The sequence below is a fragment of the Hylobates moloch genome, unplaced genomic scaffold, assembly GCF_009828535.3.
Source record: "Hylobates moloch isolate HMO894 unplaced genomic scaffold, HMol_V3 SCAFFOLD_7, whole genome shotgun sequence".
Taxonomy (NCBI): domain Eukaryota; kingdom Metazoa; phylum Chordata; class Mammalia; order Primates; family Hylobatidae; genus Hylobates; species Hylobates moloch.
The window spans coordinates 33,145,405-33,165,021 of record NW_026652282.1 but is presented as its reverse complement, the minus strand read 5'-3'; the positions used below and the strand labels follow the sequence as shown (position 1 = coordinate 33,165,021).

Sequence of the window (19,617 nt, the reverse complement as noted above, 5' to 3'; positions counted from 1 at the left end):
ATACAATGTCCAGTGGAACAAAACCTAAGTTTGCAAAGTCCAAAGACCTATACTATAAAATCAGCACTTTTCTCCTAACCTGTCTGGCCTTCCCCAAATAAAGCACAAGTGAATATTCTTGGGAGTGAGTTATTGAGTGCTTCCCAAGAAATCCAAGAGACCCTAACACCTTGGTATTGAAGACTTCAGTTTCTTTTTCTCAGAAGAGAACATTAAACACTTTCTCTTTTGAGACCCCTTTTTCAGGATACAATAGAGGAAAGAGCCCCAATAACAGGTAAGGAAGGCCCAGCCGTCATTCTACTGTGCTGCCCACTCACCATGTGACTTTACAAGAGCTGATTACTATCACTGGGCCTCAGTGGCCTCAGCTGTAAAATGGAGACCCTAAAAGAATTGTGTACTCTGAACCCTATTTACCCATTTTCCATAGAACTATTTTGTTAGGAAAAGAGCACAGTCATAATTACACATCTCCAGCTGACCTTTGAAATAATTTTTCCATTTTTCTCACTGGAAACTGATGGGCCCCCAAGTAAACTACACTGTAGGAGACCAGAACCCAGTTCTGCCTCTCCTTTCACAAAGACTTCCTTTCACAGTTGCCTTGGTGAATTCTTTTTATCCTACATTTCAGAACTCAACAATCTTACATCTGCCGCATCTAACATGCCCCACTGATGCTAATTGGTTTCCTTAATATCTTTTGCTTTAACACAAGTAGTTCAGCAACATTTTCACCAGTATTATGCTAAAGTCCTAAATATAAGAAGGATAAATCTGTTTTCATGAAGACTCTGAAGGAGAAACAATACCAACTGTAGGTCCTGTTTACTGCTTTTCATTAGATTTAAAATCTAAATCTAAATCTAAAAAGTTTGAGGACTGGTACAATGAACTATCTGTTACCAGTCAGTTACGATAAGTATGGACATTGAGAGCTGGCATTTAGGAATCTGTATAGCATCTGATTTAGCCACAACATTTAAATTAGTGAGCTCACTTTTTGAACAAGGTATATACCAGTGCAGTTGTTAAACTCGAATGACAAGTCAAATATGAGTGGCATACTACTAATACAACCACATATCAGTTCACAATTTGCTGGAACAAGAAAAACAAGGAAGTTTGCTATTACTGGTCCTACCCCAATGATATTTTGAGAAGCAATGCACAATATACTACTTCATTAAATGAGATTGATTGTTCTGAATACTGTGGACTTAGAATTAACTTATAGTGAGAGTAACAAACTCAAGTGTCTCCATTAATCAGACAACTACTATAAATTAATGAAGTGAATCAGATATGGGACTTCATAAGGAAGAGTGTGGCAGGAATGTGGCAAACCAGAGGCCCAGTCTTCATGGAGCAGTAGCTAGTCATCTCTATGTGACTATCATGTGTACCCTCCTTTTTACTTCTCAAGAGAGCCAGAAATCCAGACTTTCAGGTACAATGTTATTTGATTTTCAAATGCTACCTGCTTATTAATTTTCTTTTAAGATGTCTGCTTAGAACTAGCAAATCTATCTGCCATCCAGATTGAGTTGTAAGATGCCACTTTGTAGGCTGCGCTTTAGGAAATAATATATTAGAGATGAGTAGTGTCAGGGTTGTCCTTAGGGCCATGTGGAAGATGTGCTTGTCTAAATCCCAGAAGTCTTTCTTGCCATATCCTGTCCACTGAACCTCATATTTCCAGGCACCTCATTGTCAAGCTGCCCACCCCACCACTGCATGATTCCTTATGGAGCACTGTGGAGCACTCCCAGCCTTAGCCCAGCTGCTCGCTTCCTCTTCTGTGCATTTGAGCTGCAAGCAGGCCTCTCTCCAGCAGCTCCAGGTGGGGAGTCTCCTTCAGCTCATCATTTCATGGCAACAGCAGCGCCCCCTCCCCTGGCCGAAGTGAAACATCTTTGTGTCCAGGACATGGGTTTCTCACAGCCCAGTTTTTAAACACATGACCGCTATTTCCTTCATTCTCGGGACACGCCTGTGAATTAGCCAAAGGCCAAGCTGGGTCCTTCTGCTTAGACAGAGGCAGAGAGAGGGCGAGCCACAAGGCAGGAGGAGAAAAAGGGACACCAGAGTGGGGACCGCCTGGCTCGTGTCCCTCTTCCGCTGTCTCCTTCCTCTGCTGGGCACTCTCCTGTCTCTCTACAGGGCTCAGCAGGATGTCGCTCTCACAGCCAGTGGCCCAAGTGCCCAACAGTAACCTGAGAACCAGACCCAGATGTACCCTGGGGAAGCCTGCCTGCGTGTCTCGGGTTAGGGAAGGAGACGCAACTGTTTATTAAGGGCCACACTGTGCATATCCAAAGTGGACTCAATCTTTGGGAAAACTAAAGATAGAGGGACTCTCCGCTATTTTACAAATGAGCAAACCTGCCCAGCAGGAGTAAATCAAAGTCCAAGATCACATGGCCAGAAAGTGGTGAACTAGCATCTCAAACCCAGGTTGTCTGATCTGTTATTGAATCTGGCTGGGCAGCCTCTGGCCAACAGGCAGCAGAATGTGGCCACAGAGGATCCAAGGAACAGGTGAAAACCTAAAATACGGACATTCACAGGCAAGGGGACAGATTGCTACAACACTTGATGTGACACCTTTTTTAAACAGTACAGAGCACAAGTTTTTAAAAGTACAGTAGATACTTTAGAGGTCATCACTCAAGACAGAATTACACAGGTTATTTGTATACCTCTTGAACCTGTTTTTGGCCATTGATAACTCTATGCTGTTCTGTGAAATACATGATCATACACAGATTATTTTTTCTGGGAATGCGATTGATAATTGTGTTTATAATGGAATACATTTACAAATAAGTTTTGTAATATTTCGTAACCATTAAGAACTGATTGGATTGCATGTCTTAGGCCAGAGAGCTTTTATATAATGTTACTACTTAATTTAACAGTGTCCACAAGAGGACAGAAGAATATATTCCAAACAAAGTGTCATAGTACCAGTTACTAATCCCTGTCTCAAGTCCTCTTTTGGAATGAGGCAGGGTACAAGTAAATAAATAAAATAACATGACCATAACTTTTTTTTTTTGCATTTTTCCTTGTGTTTTCCCCATCACTCCTCAATCTCCATGTAAAGCCTGTCCCACGAAGTTCATGCCAGCTGGTATGCAGTGTGCCCCCTCTCCACCCACCCCTGTGGCCACTGCCCTCTGACTTCAGACCTTTGCTATTCTGAATAAAGCCTCCCGCATCTCAGTCAGAGTCTGCAGCTCCACCCCAGGTCCCAGCGTCAGGTTAGGAATTTATCAAGCCTAGGAGGCCCCCAGCAACTCCCTGGCCTCACAAGATCTTCCAGTTCAAAGCCAATGAGGAAGTCTCTATATCTTTATTCCCAGTCAGCTCCTCCCGCCAGGGCCAGTGCTCTCACCAACCACTGGAAACTGCCCCTTCTAAAATCACTGATTCAAACACCCCACACTGGCAACACCTTCCACCCATTCAGCTCTCTATGGGATAGCTTCTCCTGGATGTCGCAAGGACACCTCCAACCCAAAATGAGAGAACCTGAGAGAAGTCAGGGGCACTGTCATTAAAGACTTTAATAGCATGGGCTGATGGCAGCAGACTGGGGTCTCTCATCTATGGGAATTTTTGAGGCTGGATGAAATTGTTGAAGTCCTGCCAGGTTCTCAGACCCAAGCATCCCTCCTTCTCGGGCTGGGGCACCTCATCAACCTGATGGTGGGTACAACCTCCAAGAGGCATCTGAGCTGCTTATCCTTGTGCATGGCCCTCTCTATGTGTTCTGGTGTGTTGTGCACCCTGCAGCTGTTCTGGGCCTCCTTGCCTGCCTGCTCCAGGATGCTGGCCATCAGATACTAGAGAATAACAACCAGGAAAACAGGTGTGGATGGGCTCAGGCACTGGGCATACTGATGTCGCAGAAAGCCGTCCATGTGGCTAACAGGAAACTGCAGCTAGGCTTTTGTGGAGCAGGGAAGAATCTCCTTTCTAAGGCTCCTTTTTGCCCTCACATGGTCTTGGTGAGTTTTGTTTTGATCAGCCCTCATCGATTTTCCCACTAGCCTGAGCCTCTCCAGGTACCAGTGCTTATTCCCGCGCACTGTGCTCCAGGCCCTCCTTGGTCAGGGAGCTGCCTTCATTACAACCTCAGCTTTGTGATATTATTGGTGACCACTGAGCCCTGATCAAGCCTGGCCTCGAAATGTCTCTGACAGGAACCTGCTCACCCTAATAACTGGACCGTCTTTTTGAGGAAAGTCTAACATTGTACTTGTCTTAAACATTCTAGCAACAACAAAAAAATGTGTTTCAATCAAAACATTGTCCTGTCTTCAGTACACCAATCCAGGTTCTCTGATTCTAGCTTTGTATTGCCAGTGAGCTCATTTACATTCCTCTGTAAGCTGTAAGTCACTAACAGACATGCTCAATGTCTTGTACAGTAGAGGTTCACATGTTACCCCTCTCATGATGTAATAAAACCAGTTTTACTTCCATTTACATACTCATTTTGATATCTCTAGTCAATATTCCTATGTCTGTCCTTTGGGTTATCTTATAAGCTGTTCCGAACATCTGCTTGTTCTCTCATGAGTTAAATAGAATCTTTAAAATGTATTCATTTCTTTAAGTCTGGAACTGAAAGTAAAATATACCTCACAAACCTGTCACTACCAAGACAAATGGAGATCCGTGGCTATAACAGTCTATATCAGGAACTGGGAATTATTCTTGACATCTCTCATTGCCTCACCTTCATATCCAATCAATCATCACATTGTTCCGCTTACGCATTCTTAATATTGCTCCAATAATCTATGCTGACTATTCCAGTCCAGGCCATTATTCTCACCTTGACAACTATAGTAACCCACTTCCTAGCCTCTCCGTTTCTTTCTTCACTCTCTTCCAATCCATTTTGTGAGTAATAAGTTTCTAAAACTAAATTTGATCATGACACTTGTTGCTTAAAACTCATCAGTGCCTTCCCATTGCCTCTGGAATACAGCTTGAAATCCTGGGATGCTCTTTCTTGATTTTTCTTCACCTGGCTTCTTTTCTTCATCTAGCAGTTTTCAGTTTAAATCTAAGTTTTGGAAACTTTTGCCTCATTTCCCAGACTCGGTTAGACAACCCCCAATATACCCTCAGAGAGGCTACTTATCTTTCACTTTGCAGGATTTACCTTAAATAAAATATGCATTTGATTAATAATTTTTCTGATGTTGATATATCCTATTCGAAGATGATTGGGCCCTGTCTACCTTATTCACCACTTTATCCTCAGAGACCAGCACAGGGTCTGAAACACAGAACATACCCAAGAAATACTCATTGAGTCCATAAATAAAGTCACACAAATCTAACCTCAAATTCTAGCTCCTCTGTCCGACTATGAGTACAATTTTCCTCCTTTTTTTTTTGAGGCAAGGTCCTCCCAGGCTCAAGCAATCCTCCCGTCTTATCCTCCCAGGTAGCTGGGACCACAGGCATGCACCACCACTCCCGGTTAATTTTTGTATTTTTTGTAAAGATGGGGTCTCGCCATGTTGCTCAGGGTGGTCTCAAACTCCTGGGGTCAAGCGATTTGCCCACCTTGGCTTCCTAAAGTGCTAGGATCACAAGTGTGAGCCACTGTGTCTAGCTCAATTTCCCTCTTTAGTAAGATGGAGATAATATTATCTACCTCAGGGACACTGTGAAAATGAAACACAAGGATGCCTATCACAGTGCCTGGCACAAATCAAGGGTTCATGAAACAGTCATTTTTACTACCAACATTACCACCTTGAGTGGAATAGAGAAGGGCACTGTGAGGGCCAGGCAAGCCAAGTGGCAGGCTGCAGGGGCCTTCACAAAGCACAGTAACATTGGTATGCTCACTTAGGCTTCAACCCAACCCATCCTCCAAGATCCAGAGACTTGAGCAAGCCCTTGCTGATAACTGATTAGACTCAGGGAATCTCAGGATGTCCAAACTCACCCAAGACTGAAGCTCATAGACACAGTGTCCATCATTCACTGACTAATGAGAAAGAAAACTTCCCAATAGCGTATGATTCCACTGATATGAAAGATCCATAATAGTCAAATCCATAGAGACAGGAAGTAGATTAGTAGGCTGCCAGGGGCTAGGGGCAGGGGAAATGAAGAGTGACTGTTAATGAATAGGGGACTTATTTTTGGTGTAATGAAAATGTTCTAAAACTAGACAGTGGTGATGATTGTATAACATTGTCAATATACTGAAACCTACTGAATTGTACACCCAAAGTGGTGAAATTTATGTTACATGAATTATATTGCAATTGAAGAAAAACAATAACTCTCCAGTGACCATGTAGCTGGCTCTCCCTTCTCTCCCTCATAGCAAACTCTGCTAATGTCAAATCCATCAGTGTTTGCTCAATGAGCACAGAATCAGACAGAGAGGAGAGAGTTACAGAATTTGAATGCTGAATAGGGTCATGTTGTGATGGACTCTATGTCCTTCTGTCAAGAGGGACACATTTCTATTGGTCTGGACTGCATTTAGATGATGTAGTAGACACTTTCAGTTGCCTATTCATTTTCCATTCCTCTCACTATCTTAAGAGAACACGGTTTTGTTATGGGTGGCAATGGGCCCAAGCACATGCAGGCCATGACTAGTCTAATCCAATGTTCTCAAACTTTGCTGATAATAAAATCACCTGGAGCCCTTGTTTAAAGAACAAAAGGGAAATAAAAAGAAAAGACATAACCTTGGCTCCCATCCCAGACACAGCAAATCACAATTTCCAGAGATGAATCCTGGTAATCTATATATTTAACAAGCCCCCAGGTAACTCTAATCATCATTATCAGGGAAGTTTGAGGAATACTAGTCTAAGCCATTGATGGCAAATATTCCTAGACCTGGCTTTCCTAGCATCCCTTGAAGCTAAATGACTGATCAGTTTTGGTCAGAGACCTAAAGTCATTTCTGTTAGGGAGATTTCTGGAAAAGCTATAGTTTTTAATAAAAGGAGGAAGACAAAGTAAAGTCTATTAGGGAGATTTATGGAAAAGCTATATTCATTAATAAAAAGAGAAATATATCTACCCTTCCTTCTTCAGCCCTTCTTCCTGTTTTGAATGTAGCTATGATGGTTGGAACTGCAGTAGCAACCCAAGCAAAAGGCCAATGGATTGGCAGGGACATCAACTTTGCCACTATTGAGCAGCTGAAATAATGTCAGCAACTGTCCACCTCCAATTTCCAGTTAGATAAGAAAAATAAACTCTAGGTTAACTTTACAGTTAGGTGTTTGTTCCTTGCACCAAATGCATTTCTAACCACATGACAGACACTACCAGCATTTGCCTTTGTGACACACCCTAGACCATGCTCCATTCATAAGGTTCTTACCCTTTCTGGGGGAGATATTCCTTCCTCATATATGTTAAGGCAGTGACTGGGGTTAGTCAAGACCTGCATAAATGGCAGCCATCTATCTTTTTAACAAGACCATGCCCACTTCCTTTTTTCCATATCTATTTGACTTATCATTTAACTCTCAGAGGACTTCTGTTTTTCCAAGTTCTTTTGGGACATTTCAGATATCCCTTGTGACACTGACATTTTACAAGATAGATTTTATTTTTCCTGAACAGAATTATGTCTGAAAAATTATAACAAGGGTTGGCAAACTTTCTTTGTAAAAAGTTAGTAAATATTTTAGGCTTTGTGGGCCACATTATGTTTATTGCAACTACTCGACTCTGTTGTTTTAGTCCCAAAACAGTCACAGACAATATATAAATGAAAGAGCAGGGCTGTGTTCCAATAGAACTTTATTGACAAAAACAGGCAGTGCCCAGATTAGGCCCATGGGATGTTGTTTGCCAACTCTTCAACTGTGAGACAATCTTCACTAAAAAAACTTGAGGAAAAAAATTGGATCTACCTCTAAAAATCAAATAGGCTATCATCACATCTGATTTCTTGCTGTATCCCTGCCACTTGGAAAGACAATAAACTGGGAAAAAGAGTATAGTGGCATGCAGCTTGGTCAAGACCCATTCCAGTTATAATTCCTTAGGGAACACGGATGTTGCTATATTTATTGAGCTTTTACTCCCTACCAGGTGTTGTGGAAAGTATTTACATATAAATGTTGATCCACTAAGGTTCAAGATCTCTACTTAAGATCCTGACTCATATTTTAAGAATCATAATCAGGCAACCTGGATAAGGGAGATAGCTCTAACACGTAAGTATCTTGTGACTCTGACATGAATTATTACCAGCCAGTCTAAAATATAGGCAGAAAGAGGATAAAACTGAGTGAAGTAAAATAAATAAGAGTCTTTCTTATATTCAATGTTTTCTTAAACATGTATTTTTTCAACTTAAGGCTTTTAAATCATTTTGTATACCGATAATAAAACTTACCATAATGGTTTTCATTTACCCATAATATTAATACTTGGGAGGGGGTTGTTTCCACTTCTCATTTGTAGGCTTTTCATTAAAATCTTGACTCTGATGCAAATAGTGGTTTTTTTTTAACTTAACCAAAATCTGCTCTTAATTTGATGATGTGAGAATAGCCCAAAGGTAGAACATTGTCTTGACTTATAAACTGATATACCTATTACAAGTCTAAGAAGAGAGGAAAGTGGCCTTGTTCCATTATTCACCACAAAGTTGTTAAGCCAACTGTCTCAACTAGTTTAGAACTAGCACTGAAAGACAGAGTGAAATCCCAAGAGGAGCAGCCTCCAGTAGCTGTGTTTTCAGCCTCTGGTAAACTATATTTTCTAAAAATGGCCACAGTGGTATTTTTGGTCCCACATATCGTCTAGAACTCTACCATTCCACAACAAGAGTCAGAATTTGCTTCCCTCTCCTTTCCCTTGAATCTGGGCAGAACTCTGTGAGTATTTCAACAATGAGAAGGAAGCAGAAGTGATGCCCCACAACTCCCAAGCCTGGATCACAAAAGCTGATATGGCTTCCATCTGGCCTTCCCTCATTCTTAGAACACTCACCCTTGGAAGCAGCTACCATGCTCTAAGGAAGCCCAAACTCACCCACACAGAGAAATCAAATGGAGAAGATCTGAAACTTCCAGCAACAGCCAATATCAAAACATGTGAACAACAAGACATGTGAGTGAAGGGGCCTTGAATAGATTCTAGTCCCCCACCTTTGAGCCACCCTAGCTGATCCATAGTGGATCACAGATTAGGTAACCCTTTTGAGCCCTGCCTAGAATGCAGAGTCATAAGCAAAATAAACGTTGTTATTTTAACTGAGTTTTGAGCATAGTAACTAGAACACAGATTCAGAATTAAATGCACTTAAGAACAAATTTCCTTTGAAACAAAATAAACTGTACATTTTGCTTCTCATTTTGATCCCCAAATGAAGGCAGAAATAAAAAATATACGTACTTCTTCCAACAGTGACATCCTGCTGCATGACACTTATGTACAGCTGTAGGGTCAGCTGGGGGGCTGAGCCCAAGAAAGCCTGGATCACTGACGCTCGGCTGAACGCTGATCGGTGGGTGATTAGTTTGCCTTCTGCCTGGCCCACCTCCTTCTCAATCTCCTCTGAGAGGCCATTTTTTGGCATTTGCCTCTTCTTGGTGATACTGACATAAGGCTCTTCATTGTTGCCTGACTGAAAGTAGATGCAGAAGACTTCAAAACACCTGAAAACAAATCAGCAAATCATAATAATTAGAGACAGGATTCTGACTTTCCATGCTCATCCTACTTACCTTTAGCCTGATTCTCAAAGCCTTGACTTGGCTACTCTGAACTATAGTCACTCTTCTAAATCAACCACTCCAAGGACCAGTTCTCAGTATGCAGTCCTCTTGAGGCTTTCCAGCAGGCCAATGGGAATTGAATAAGAACCAAATGAAGAGGTAATACCAAAGGCCACTGAAGCAAGGAAATCTCTTAGAGAATAGAAAGTGGTTCCGGCTCCAGAGCCACAGAAAAAATGTGCAGTTTCCCTTCCTGACACATACTAGCTGTGTAGCCATAGCCGAGTCACCTATTATCCCCACTCCAGCACATTCCCTCCACTATAAAGCAGATATAATACCCACTTTGTCATATTGCTGTGAAAAATGGTGATAATACAGTGTGACTGCATGCATGCACGCATGCACACACGTGTGTGTTCCACATCCAAAAGATGCCCCAAACCACCCCAGTTAAAGCAGAAGCTATGGCTCAGAAATCCTCCAACACAGGGCAGCTTGCCATCTAGCATTTCACTGGGAGACCACAACATGTTACCTATCTCTCTGTTTTCATAAGTCCTTACAGGGTGGGACTAAAGTCAGTCCCAGACTTAATCAGTGACTTTTCCAGACTGAGAGAATATCTGGCTTTTAAAATTTGGATTTCCTCTCTAGGTAAAAATATGGATGCTGAAGCAGGAAGAATACTGATGTCTGTGATTAACTTTGAAGTACACACACACACACACACACACACACACACACACGAACTGACAGATGGATAAATGTGAAACAAAATGTTAATTGTAGAATCTAGGTGGTGAGTACTTGGGTGTTCACTACAGAATTCCTTAAACTTGTCTTCTGTGTGTTTGAAAATTCTCATAATAAAATTCTGGTTAAAAATGTGTTTTCCCTAGGAGTAAGAAAAATATTCATGGCCGTAGGTTTATAACTTGTTAAAGGACTTTTTGTCCCTCCTCTAACATGCACTTTTATAACAACCTTACGATGCTGCCAGAAGATTTTAATGGCTTAATCTATTTCATTGAATGTTTATGTTATAATGTTAACTTTATACTCTCACCCTGAGGTGACTACGGTAACTAGAATGTATTTATAATTTGAAATAATAAAATAAAGCTTGATGTAAGAGAGGAAATGCAGGAACCTTTCTGATGAGTTCAAAGTGGACATATTTTGGGATTAATACCATTGTTCATTTGTTGCTAGGAGAAAGAAGGTGCATGGTGTGTGTGGGTGTGTGTGTGGGGGGTGTTGATTTGTGTACGACATTTTGTCCCATGGGGTCAAGAACACTTTAATATATTACAGGAAAACAATGTAAAACCACACAGACCAATTTTTTCAGTTGGAAATAATGTCAATGAAGTTCAGGCCATGAGTTCAATCTCAAGCACGTCCAGTTGAATTTTCTCTGAAGGAAAACTCAAATTAATGACTGAGGACTGTATGAGGCCTAGAAACTTTACACTGTTGGACCACTGATCACAGTGAAGATTAGAAAACAGAATGAACTGACCGGGGGCAGTGGCTCATGCCTGTAATCCCAGCACTTTGGGAGGCTGAGGCAGGCGGATCACCTGAGGTCAGGAGTTTGAGACCAGTCTGGCCAACATGGTGAAACCACATCTCAACTAAAAATAAAAAAATTAGCCAGGCATGGTGGTGCACCCCTGTAGTCTCACCTACTCGGAAGGCTGAGGCAGGAGAATTGCTTGAACACAGGAGGTGAAGATTGCAGTGAGCCAAGATTGCGCCACCGCACTCCAGCCTGGGTGACAGAGTGAGACTCTGTCTCAAAAAAAACAAACCAAAACAAAACAAAAACAGAATAAACTGATAATCATGTTTATTCTCAAATATGAGATGAATGCAGATGTGGTTTACTAAGTGCTGTGGGGAATGCAGACAGCTGGATACCTCTGCCTCATTTGGGGGCGCTCACAATCTAAATGGGATAGTGGGATATATGCACAATAAGAATAATAAATAACGAAAATTAATATTTATATAGCACTTTTAGTTATGACATATTTTATCACGTATGATCTCACTTAGAAGAAAACGTATTGCAACAATTTAAATCATAGCATTATGTATAATAGCAAAATGCTGGGAATACTCTAAAGGTCCCAAAAATGAAAGAATAATTAAATAAATCCTAATATATCAATTCAACGAAACATTATACAGTCCTTAACATCAGTGGTATAGAAGTACATATACCAATATATAAATTTTTTTTAAAAGACAGTCTCACTCTCTCACCGACGTTGGAGGGCAGTGGTGTGATCATAGCTCACTGCAGCCTCCAACTGCTGGCCTCAAGGGACCCTCACTCCTGAGCCTCCTAAGTAGCTGGGACTCCAGATGCATGCTACTGTGCCCAGCTAATTTTATTTTTTGTGAGGAAACAGTCTCACTATGTTGACCAGGCTACGTATTTTTACCATATTTGGTATGTGAAAGAAGCAAATTACAATAGAATCATATATTTTAAATTCCATTTTTTGTAAAAAGAAAATCACATATATAAAAAATATATACAGATTACACACACATACCCACACATACATATAAACAGTGAAATGTTTGAGCTGGCTCATACTGACTCAAGAGAGCAGACTGTTAAAATAGGAATTTTGTGAGCCAGTTGTTAAACAACTGGTAGCTTGATCAATCATGATGAGAATATACGCATTTGAGAAATCAGCAAACACTGAAAATCAGGGCTTGTTTTCCGCAACAGACAGTTTGCTAGCATACCATTATAAAAATATTAGTAAAGATATACAACAAAAACATTAGGAATTGTTCTGTCTGAGCAGTCAAATGAGAGCTTTTATTTTCCTCATTGTGCAAATCTGTTTTCTGCTCTTCTGTCATTTCAAAAAATGTTTTACTTGCATAATAAAATCAAGCTTAGAGTTTTGAAAGACTAAAACAAACAAATTAAATACCAGCATATGCTAAGAACTGAATGAATGAAATGACGGTTCAGAGGAGAAAGTAATTTTCCTGATGCCAAGGAAGGGGCTATATGAAACTGGAAGCATTCTGCAGAATTGTAGACAAAGTAAAACTTCCATGATCATTTGATGGAAATGAAAGAAGGTCCTAAAGCTCAGGTGGAACCTCTTGTTAGCCACTGTTTTTTCCCAGGTGATACATTTGTATTAGCATAGAGTTTTACATGTAGTCATAGGCGTTTAATACATTTGTAAAAGGCCCCAAGACCTCCTGCCACTGTTGGTTAGGAAAACTGATAAGAAACAAACTACTATTCTTGGAATTCTGCAAGACTCATCTAATTACTCAAAATCTGTTCTTATTTTTTGGTTTTTTGTTTGTTGCTTGAGAGGTCTAAATAAAGCCAGAAATTAGATACTTTTATCAAAATTGAATACTCAAGGTAGTTTTTCAGTATCATCTACACCAAGGGACAGCAAATTTTCTGTGAAGTATTTATAAAAAAGTAAATATTTTATGATTCGCAGGCCATGGCCTCTGTTGCAACTGCTCAATTCTGTCTCTGCAGTGTGAAAGCAGTTGTAGCCAATACATAAACCAGTGAGCAAGGCTGTGTTCCAATAAAACTTTACCTACTAAAACAGGTGATGGGGGTATTAGGCCTGTGGGGTACAGTTTGCTAACCCCAATGTAGATAATCAGTAGGCTGATTCTTATTTTTTACTTTATCCCATTTTCAAGCATCATATATCCCATTTTTCAAGTATCATAGCAGAAGGAGCTTATTCCTTAGCTGAAATCATGCATGCTGATGTCAGCATAAATAATCTGTGGTACCAGAGACCCTAATTAAAATACTTTTTCCAAAGAAATACTATAATTTCCAATAAGCCACATTATCTTCACATGACACACATGCTCTGTAAGCCTACACAAAACCCAAATTGATTAAATAGAAAATGCTGCAAAACCTTTGAAAAGCCACTTGCTTAATCTCACTGAACCTCAATTCCTGGACTGTAAAAATAAGATAATGACAGTTAACTCACGGGGTTTTACCATGGATGAAATTAAATACTGTATGTAAAAGCACCTTGCAAATGAAAAAAAATTCTCTTCAAATGTAGACTATTAATATTTTAAATTCTTTATAAAGTTTAATATAGAAAGGTATACTATGGTGAATCATTTTGCAATGTTCTGGAAAGGTTTCAGGAACTTCTTAGCCTTTATTTTATCAACTCAGATTTTTCACGTACCATTTTTTCCTCACTATACCAGTAATAAAAAAGAGATGAGGGGAATTCCTTGAACTTGTAACTCATTTATATTTATTCCGCCCGATTAACTTATAAAAATTAGCATAAATGTAAAAGAATGATAAACAGAATTTTAAAAATGTTTTTGTGTTTTAGGTAAGAGATCTTTTCCCTGCTCTGGTTTGCTAGAGTATCTATTAAAATGTGCAATAAGATTTTCCTTAAAATTATAAATAAATTCAAGGCATTATCCAAAGTTCGTATCATTCAAACTCAGGCTTAATGTGAAAACAATCATAAAAACTTAACTACCATTTTAAATACAAGACCGATACAAATGAAATATGGTGCTCTCCCTATGCCTCCCTAAAGGAAAGAAGGAGCAAAGCCTAGCTAGTAGTATTTAGCCCAGAATCATTACTGTAATGTATTGCAGTTTAACTGGGCGATTGTGCTGCATGAACTCAAACACAGCATCTACCTAGCAAAAACACGAGTTTGGCTAGTACTCATCCAAAGGCAAGAAGAGTTAAACTGTCAAAAAACAATTTAGAAATATTATTAAATCCAATCCATAAGGAAGGGGGTAAGAATCACCATGACTCTCCTTTGTTTGAGGGAAATAATTTTTATCTTTATGTAAAGTTGATGTCTGAAAGTTAAAACAGAATCAAACAGTCAGCAGGAAGAAATTCCAGTAAGATATTAAGTCAGGCTAATACACAAAAACAAACTGCTTTTCTTTTAATCTGGAAGCTAAGAGACTTGGAACCACATTTTGTGTATCTCAGCTCTAAGGTCATGGGTCCAATATCTCCTTGAAATAAATCAGCTGCATTAGAATCAGTGACTCCTTGTTGATGGAAGGGGTTTGCCTGTTGTTTTGTTTTTTATCTTTTATTTCGTTTTCGCTCCAAGAAGACAATGGCCCATTCAGAACTTTCTGGAAATAGGTCTTTTTATAGTGTTGAAACTTTATATATAGCTGAGAAGTTATCTCTTCAAAGCACCAAAGGTTTTCCTTCCTTAATAAAATTAAAATATTTTTACTGTAAAAACTGAAAAATATAGAAAAGTATATAATTGTTTTATTATATAGTTTTATATATTTTCCAGGATATTAAAATCACTCATAACCCCACTATTCAGAAATTATTATTCTTAACATCTTGGTATGTTTCCTTGAGTTCAGGTTTATACTTGTCATCCTGTTTTTATATATATTATGTCATTAGCTTTGTCTTGGGTTACTCTTCTTGTTTAGAAACACTTTAAATGGCAGCAATGATAGGGTATTATCATTTATTGGATTGTCACGATGACCAAACTTTTTCTTAATTTAAAATGGAACTACTAATAGAATGTACTACACAGTCCTCTGCTTTCTTCCACTGAGCATATGGAACATAATTAGCTCTTTTTAAGGAGCCTTGAGAACATAGTCTGAGGCCTTATTTTCCTCACCTACAAAATGGGGACAATTACATCTATGTCATGGTGAGGATTCAATGAATTGAGGCATGTAAGTACATATCAAACCATCTAGCACAAGAAGCTTTTGAGAAATATCAATTCCCCTTTTTCCTGTTACGCCACTTAAACATTATCTGTTTTCTTCTCACAGATAATGTTAAGAAATGATAAGGCCGGGCGCGGTGGCTCACGCTTGTGGTCCCAGCACTTTGGGAGGCCGAGGCGGGCGGATCATGAGGTCAAGAGATCGAGACCATCCTGGCTGGCACGGTGAAACCCCGTCTCTACTAAAAATACAAAAAAATAAAATTAGCCAGGCATGGTGGCAGGCGCCTGTAGTCCCAGCTATTCAGGAGGCTGAGGCAGGAGAATGGCGTGAACCCAGGAGGTGGAGCTTGCAGTGAGCTGAGATCGCACCACTGCACTCCAGCCTGGGCGACACAGCAAGACTCCGTCTCAAAAAAAAAAAAAGAAAGAAAAAAAGAAATGATAAGTGCCCTGCCAAAGTCAGATCACACTTATTTTTCTGAGCGAGAATACAGTCCGGACCACAGGGCTTACCTGGCTAGGAAGGACTAACTCTCTCCTCACTAAATGGCTCCAGGTTGCAGGACTTTTAAAATTCCCCTCCCTCCCTTTCTTTTTCCCCAGACTCTTCCCCAGCTATCAGGAAGTCAGCAGCAACCTCCCACTCCTACCAGTGTACCTGTTTATTTTCCTTTCTAGGATTCTGCAGCTTCTGGAGGCTGAGAAACTTGTTCACCAAGTTTGCTGTGACTGTGTGCAAACTACAAGTCAGTAGTTTGTGTGTCAGCTGGAACAGTTTTCTTTAATATGAGGTGCAAAAATTTTATGGCCAGGCATGGTAGCTCATGCCTGTAATCCAGCACTTTGGGAGGCCTGGGTAGGAGGATCATTTGAGCTCAGGAGTTCCAGACCATCCTGGACAACATAGGGAAAACTTTAGGAGGCCCAGGCAGGAGGATCACTGGAGCTCAGGAGCTCGAGACCAGCCTGGGCAACATAGGGAGACTCTTTCTCTACAAAAAATACAAAAAAAAAATAAAAATAAAAAACAGAAAAAAAGAAAATTAGCCAGGCATGATGGCACTTGCCTGCGGTCCTAGCTACTCTGGAGACTGAGGCAGGAGTATCACTTGAGCCCAGGAGGTGGAGGATGCAATGAGCTATGATCTTGCTACTGCACTCCAGCCTGGCTGATAAAGCAAGACCTTGTTTCAAAAAAAAAAAAAAATTATAACTTTGTAAAATTTATCTTGCTCCTCAATGTGTGTGTGTGCGCGTGTGTGTGTGTGTGAGAGAGAGAGAGAAAGACAGAGAGAGAGAGAGAGAGAGAGATTTCCTGGTAGGAAAGGTCCTTGGCTAGCTGAATTTTCTGGCAGCTGAGGTGTCTCTCCGGCCTTTCCATCTCTTCAAATTCCTCTGTCGCCTATGTCTAAAATTCAGTATTATAAACTTATTTCTAATCCAAATGGACGGCTTTTGTTTTGCTTTTCCTATACAGATGAAAGGTACTAAAACAACACAATTTAAACTCCTTAGATAAGCCAGTCTGTTTTATTACCATATATTTATACTTGCTTTGTGTTAATAAAAATTAATTTCCAGAAATGTCACTAACAGTTTTTCTTTACTTAACACACAGCAAGTTTTGTTTTCATGGTGCATTGTGTACCAGCTTTAATGGCTACGTTTATAAGTTTGCCAGGGCCGGAAGACATTTCTAGAACCCCATGTTTCCATATCCCATAATATTCGTAACGCCACCAAGAGAAAAGAATGGTGCATGGATTTCTTGACTTCCCTATGAAAATTAAATATTGTTAAAGCTTTTAGAACAGTGCTTGGCACACAGTAAGCTCCATGTGCTTGATAAATTAAAATTAAATCACCTGTACATGCTGTCCCCATAACCATAGCTTAGAACACACTTCCCAAGGGTTTGTGACCACACAAGCCAGTCCTGTCAGAGCCTACTTGACCCCAGATAAACCAATGTCTTTAATGAGGTTGAACCACAAGAAACTGCCATTTTTGTTGGTCAATTTCAGTTGAATGTTGGCTATTTCATTTGATGGAACCTAACAGGAATTCAGTGTGCCCCAACTTTATAACCATTATGCCATGATTCGTCGCATTCCTGACTGGAATAATGGGGCTGAGGGGCATGGCGGACCGGCTTGGGGCCCAGCCACCTGTCTCCACAGGAAAACCGCCTCCCTCCACTGGAGCAGGTGGGGAGATCAGGCCACAGGACCGGGGCTGCGGCCTGGGGCTGGCTCTGGGCTTCTGCACGCACCTGAAAAGGGGCCCAAGTTGCAGCAGGTGCAGCAGCAGTACGAGCGGGCGGTCGCGGCTGAGGTCGCGGTGTACGAAGAGGAGCGTGAGCTGCACGAGCGCGCAAGGCAGTAGCGAGAAAAGCAACGTCAGCGCCTGCCACATGCGGTCCCCGCCCGAGCGGTAGGTGCTGCTCAGGCTGAGCGCCGCCGTTGTCTCGGCCACGAACAGGAACACGGACGCCAGCACCGAGGCCGGGAATTTCATCTCCGCGCGTCAGCGGCGCTCACCGGGGACGGACGCAGTGGCGGCGGCTGTGTGGCTGTGGCGGCGGCGGCGGCGGCGGCGGCCGTTGCTCGAGGGGCTCCCAGCATGCCCAGCCCCAAACTGCTCCCGCGCTCTGCGCAGCCCGCCGAGGGCACGCGGGCCCGGCCGACCGGCCTGGGCTCTGGAGCTGGACCTGGGGGGGGCGGCCGACCTGGCTGGGGTGGGGTGGGGCGAGCTGCGCAGCCCCGCCAGGACACGCCCACGCGCTCCGTGCGCCGCCCGCTAGCTCGCTCGCCAGTGCCGGCTGCGTCTCTGCGGTGACCGTCCCCTGGCGGGCCGCGAACCCGCGCCCTACGACGGCTCAGGCCGTGGCGCGGGAGCTCAAAAGGATACAGTTCGCCCTGCGGGCGTCGCGCGCAGCCTCTGGGTCCTAGAGTCCCTTGGGTCCTATCTTGGGAAACCGTTCACATCCCTTTGAAAAACTGCAACCACCCGGGCCCAGAGTTGGAGTCCGGACGCCTTTCTAGCCCAGTCTATTTTCTGGGCCGAGGAAACCCGTGATTCTTCAAAGGGCCAGCATTTCCGGTCTTTTAAAAATAACCAGACCACACACAGGCTTTTCAAAGTGCAAGTATATTGTCATGCACCCACCACCAAGTGGGAAAACATTTCACTTTTCACTGTGCCCTGTGAGCATGTCCCTTTGTCTTCCAAATACAGTGGTCTGAAGCATTGCTTCCAGTGGTGAAAAAGCGTCAAAGATCGTCTTTAGGAACCTATCCTTACCTCCCAGAAAAACTGCCTACAAAATATATTCCTCTATAACTGTAAGTAATTCAGGGCAAAGATCAGGGCCTAATAAGGAAGTAGTTTTTTTATTCCAAGATAGACCTCTGCTTATTGGTGTGCCAATACCAAGACTAACACAACTCCTTTTAGCCCATTGAACTTTCCACCATCTTCTTGATATCAGGGTGGGCTGAGTACCTCCTGATACTCGATCAAGCCACTAAATCTCTCTAAAACTCAGGTTCCATAAAGGGATTAGACTTAAATAATTATCAGATCTCTTCCCCTGTTGAAATTGGGTGATTTCAATCTTCAGGCATCTCTGGCATTTTTCTATTTAGGAAAATAATGTAAACACAAATAGAATGTAAAGATTCAAAAGGAATCAAAACAAAAAAAGGTACAGGGAGAGAACGTGGTGGGCTGTTTTTCTGGTTTTTATGTGGCATGAGAAAATCCATTTATGAGTTAAGGGGCAGATTCAGCCAGCAGCTGAGAGGTAACAGGCCCTTTCCCTAAAAGGATTACTAATGTCTATTTATAGAACCCAGAAGGCCACCATGTCCTGGGCCAAGATACATACACTGCCACAAATACAAAATCAGCAGCAACACTCCTCAGAGGATTTGTGTAATGTTTTACTTGACATCGTGGTTAGCTTTAAAGGAAAAATTGGTAGCTTGGAATTATTAATCAGGACACTGAATATTTAGCATTAGATTTTATTTTAAGGCAAAGGATTATCACAGGTTTTACATTAAGTGTACTGTACATAAATGTATTATAAGGAGGGGCAATAAGCCAATAAATAA

General features: G+C 41.5%; 1 protein-coding gene across 1 annotated transcript in view; it reads right to left on the bottom strand.

Moving 5' to 3' along the window:
- XK (X-linked Kx blood group antigen, Kell and VPS13A binding protein) overlaps positions 1-18,231 on the bottom strand; it is a 45,379-nt gene extending 27,148 nt beyond the window's left edge. Inside the window, exons 1-2 of the mRNA XM_032756714.2 lie at positions 17,772-18,231; positions 9,421-9,683 (exon numbers count right to left, since the gene is read on the bottom strand). Of these exons, the coding sequence (XP_032612605.1) occupies positions 9,421-9,683; positions 17,772-18,016 (508 nt within the window). The 5' untranslated portion in view covers positions 18,017-18,231. The remainder of the gene's footprint in view (positions 1-9,420; positions 9,684-17,771) is intronic.
- Between the last annotated feature and the right edge of the window lie 1,386 nt (positions 18,232-19,617).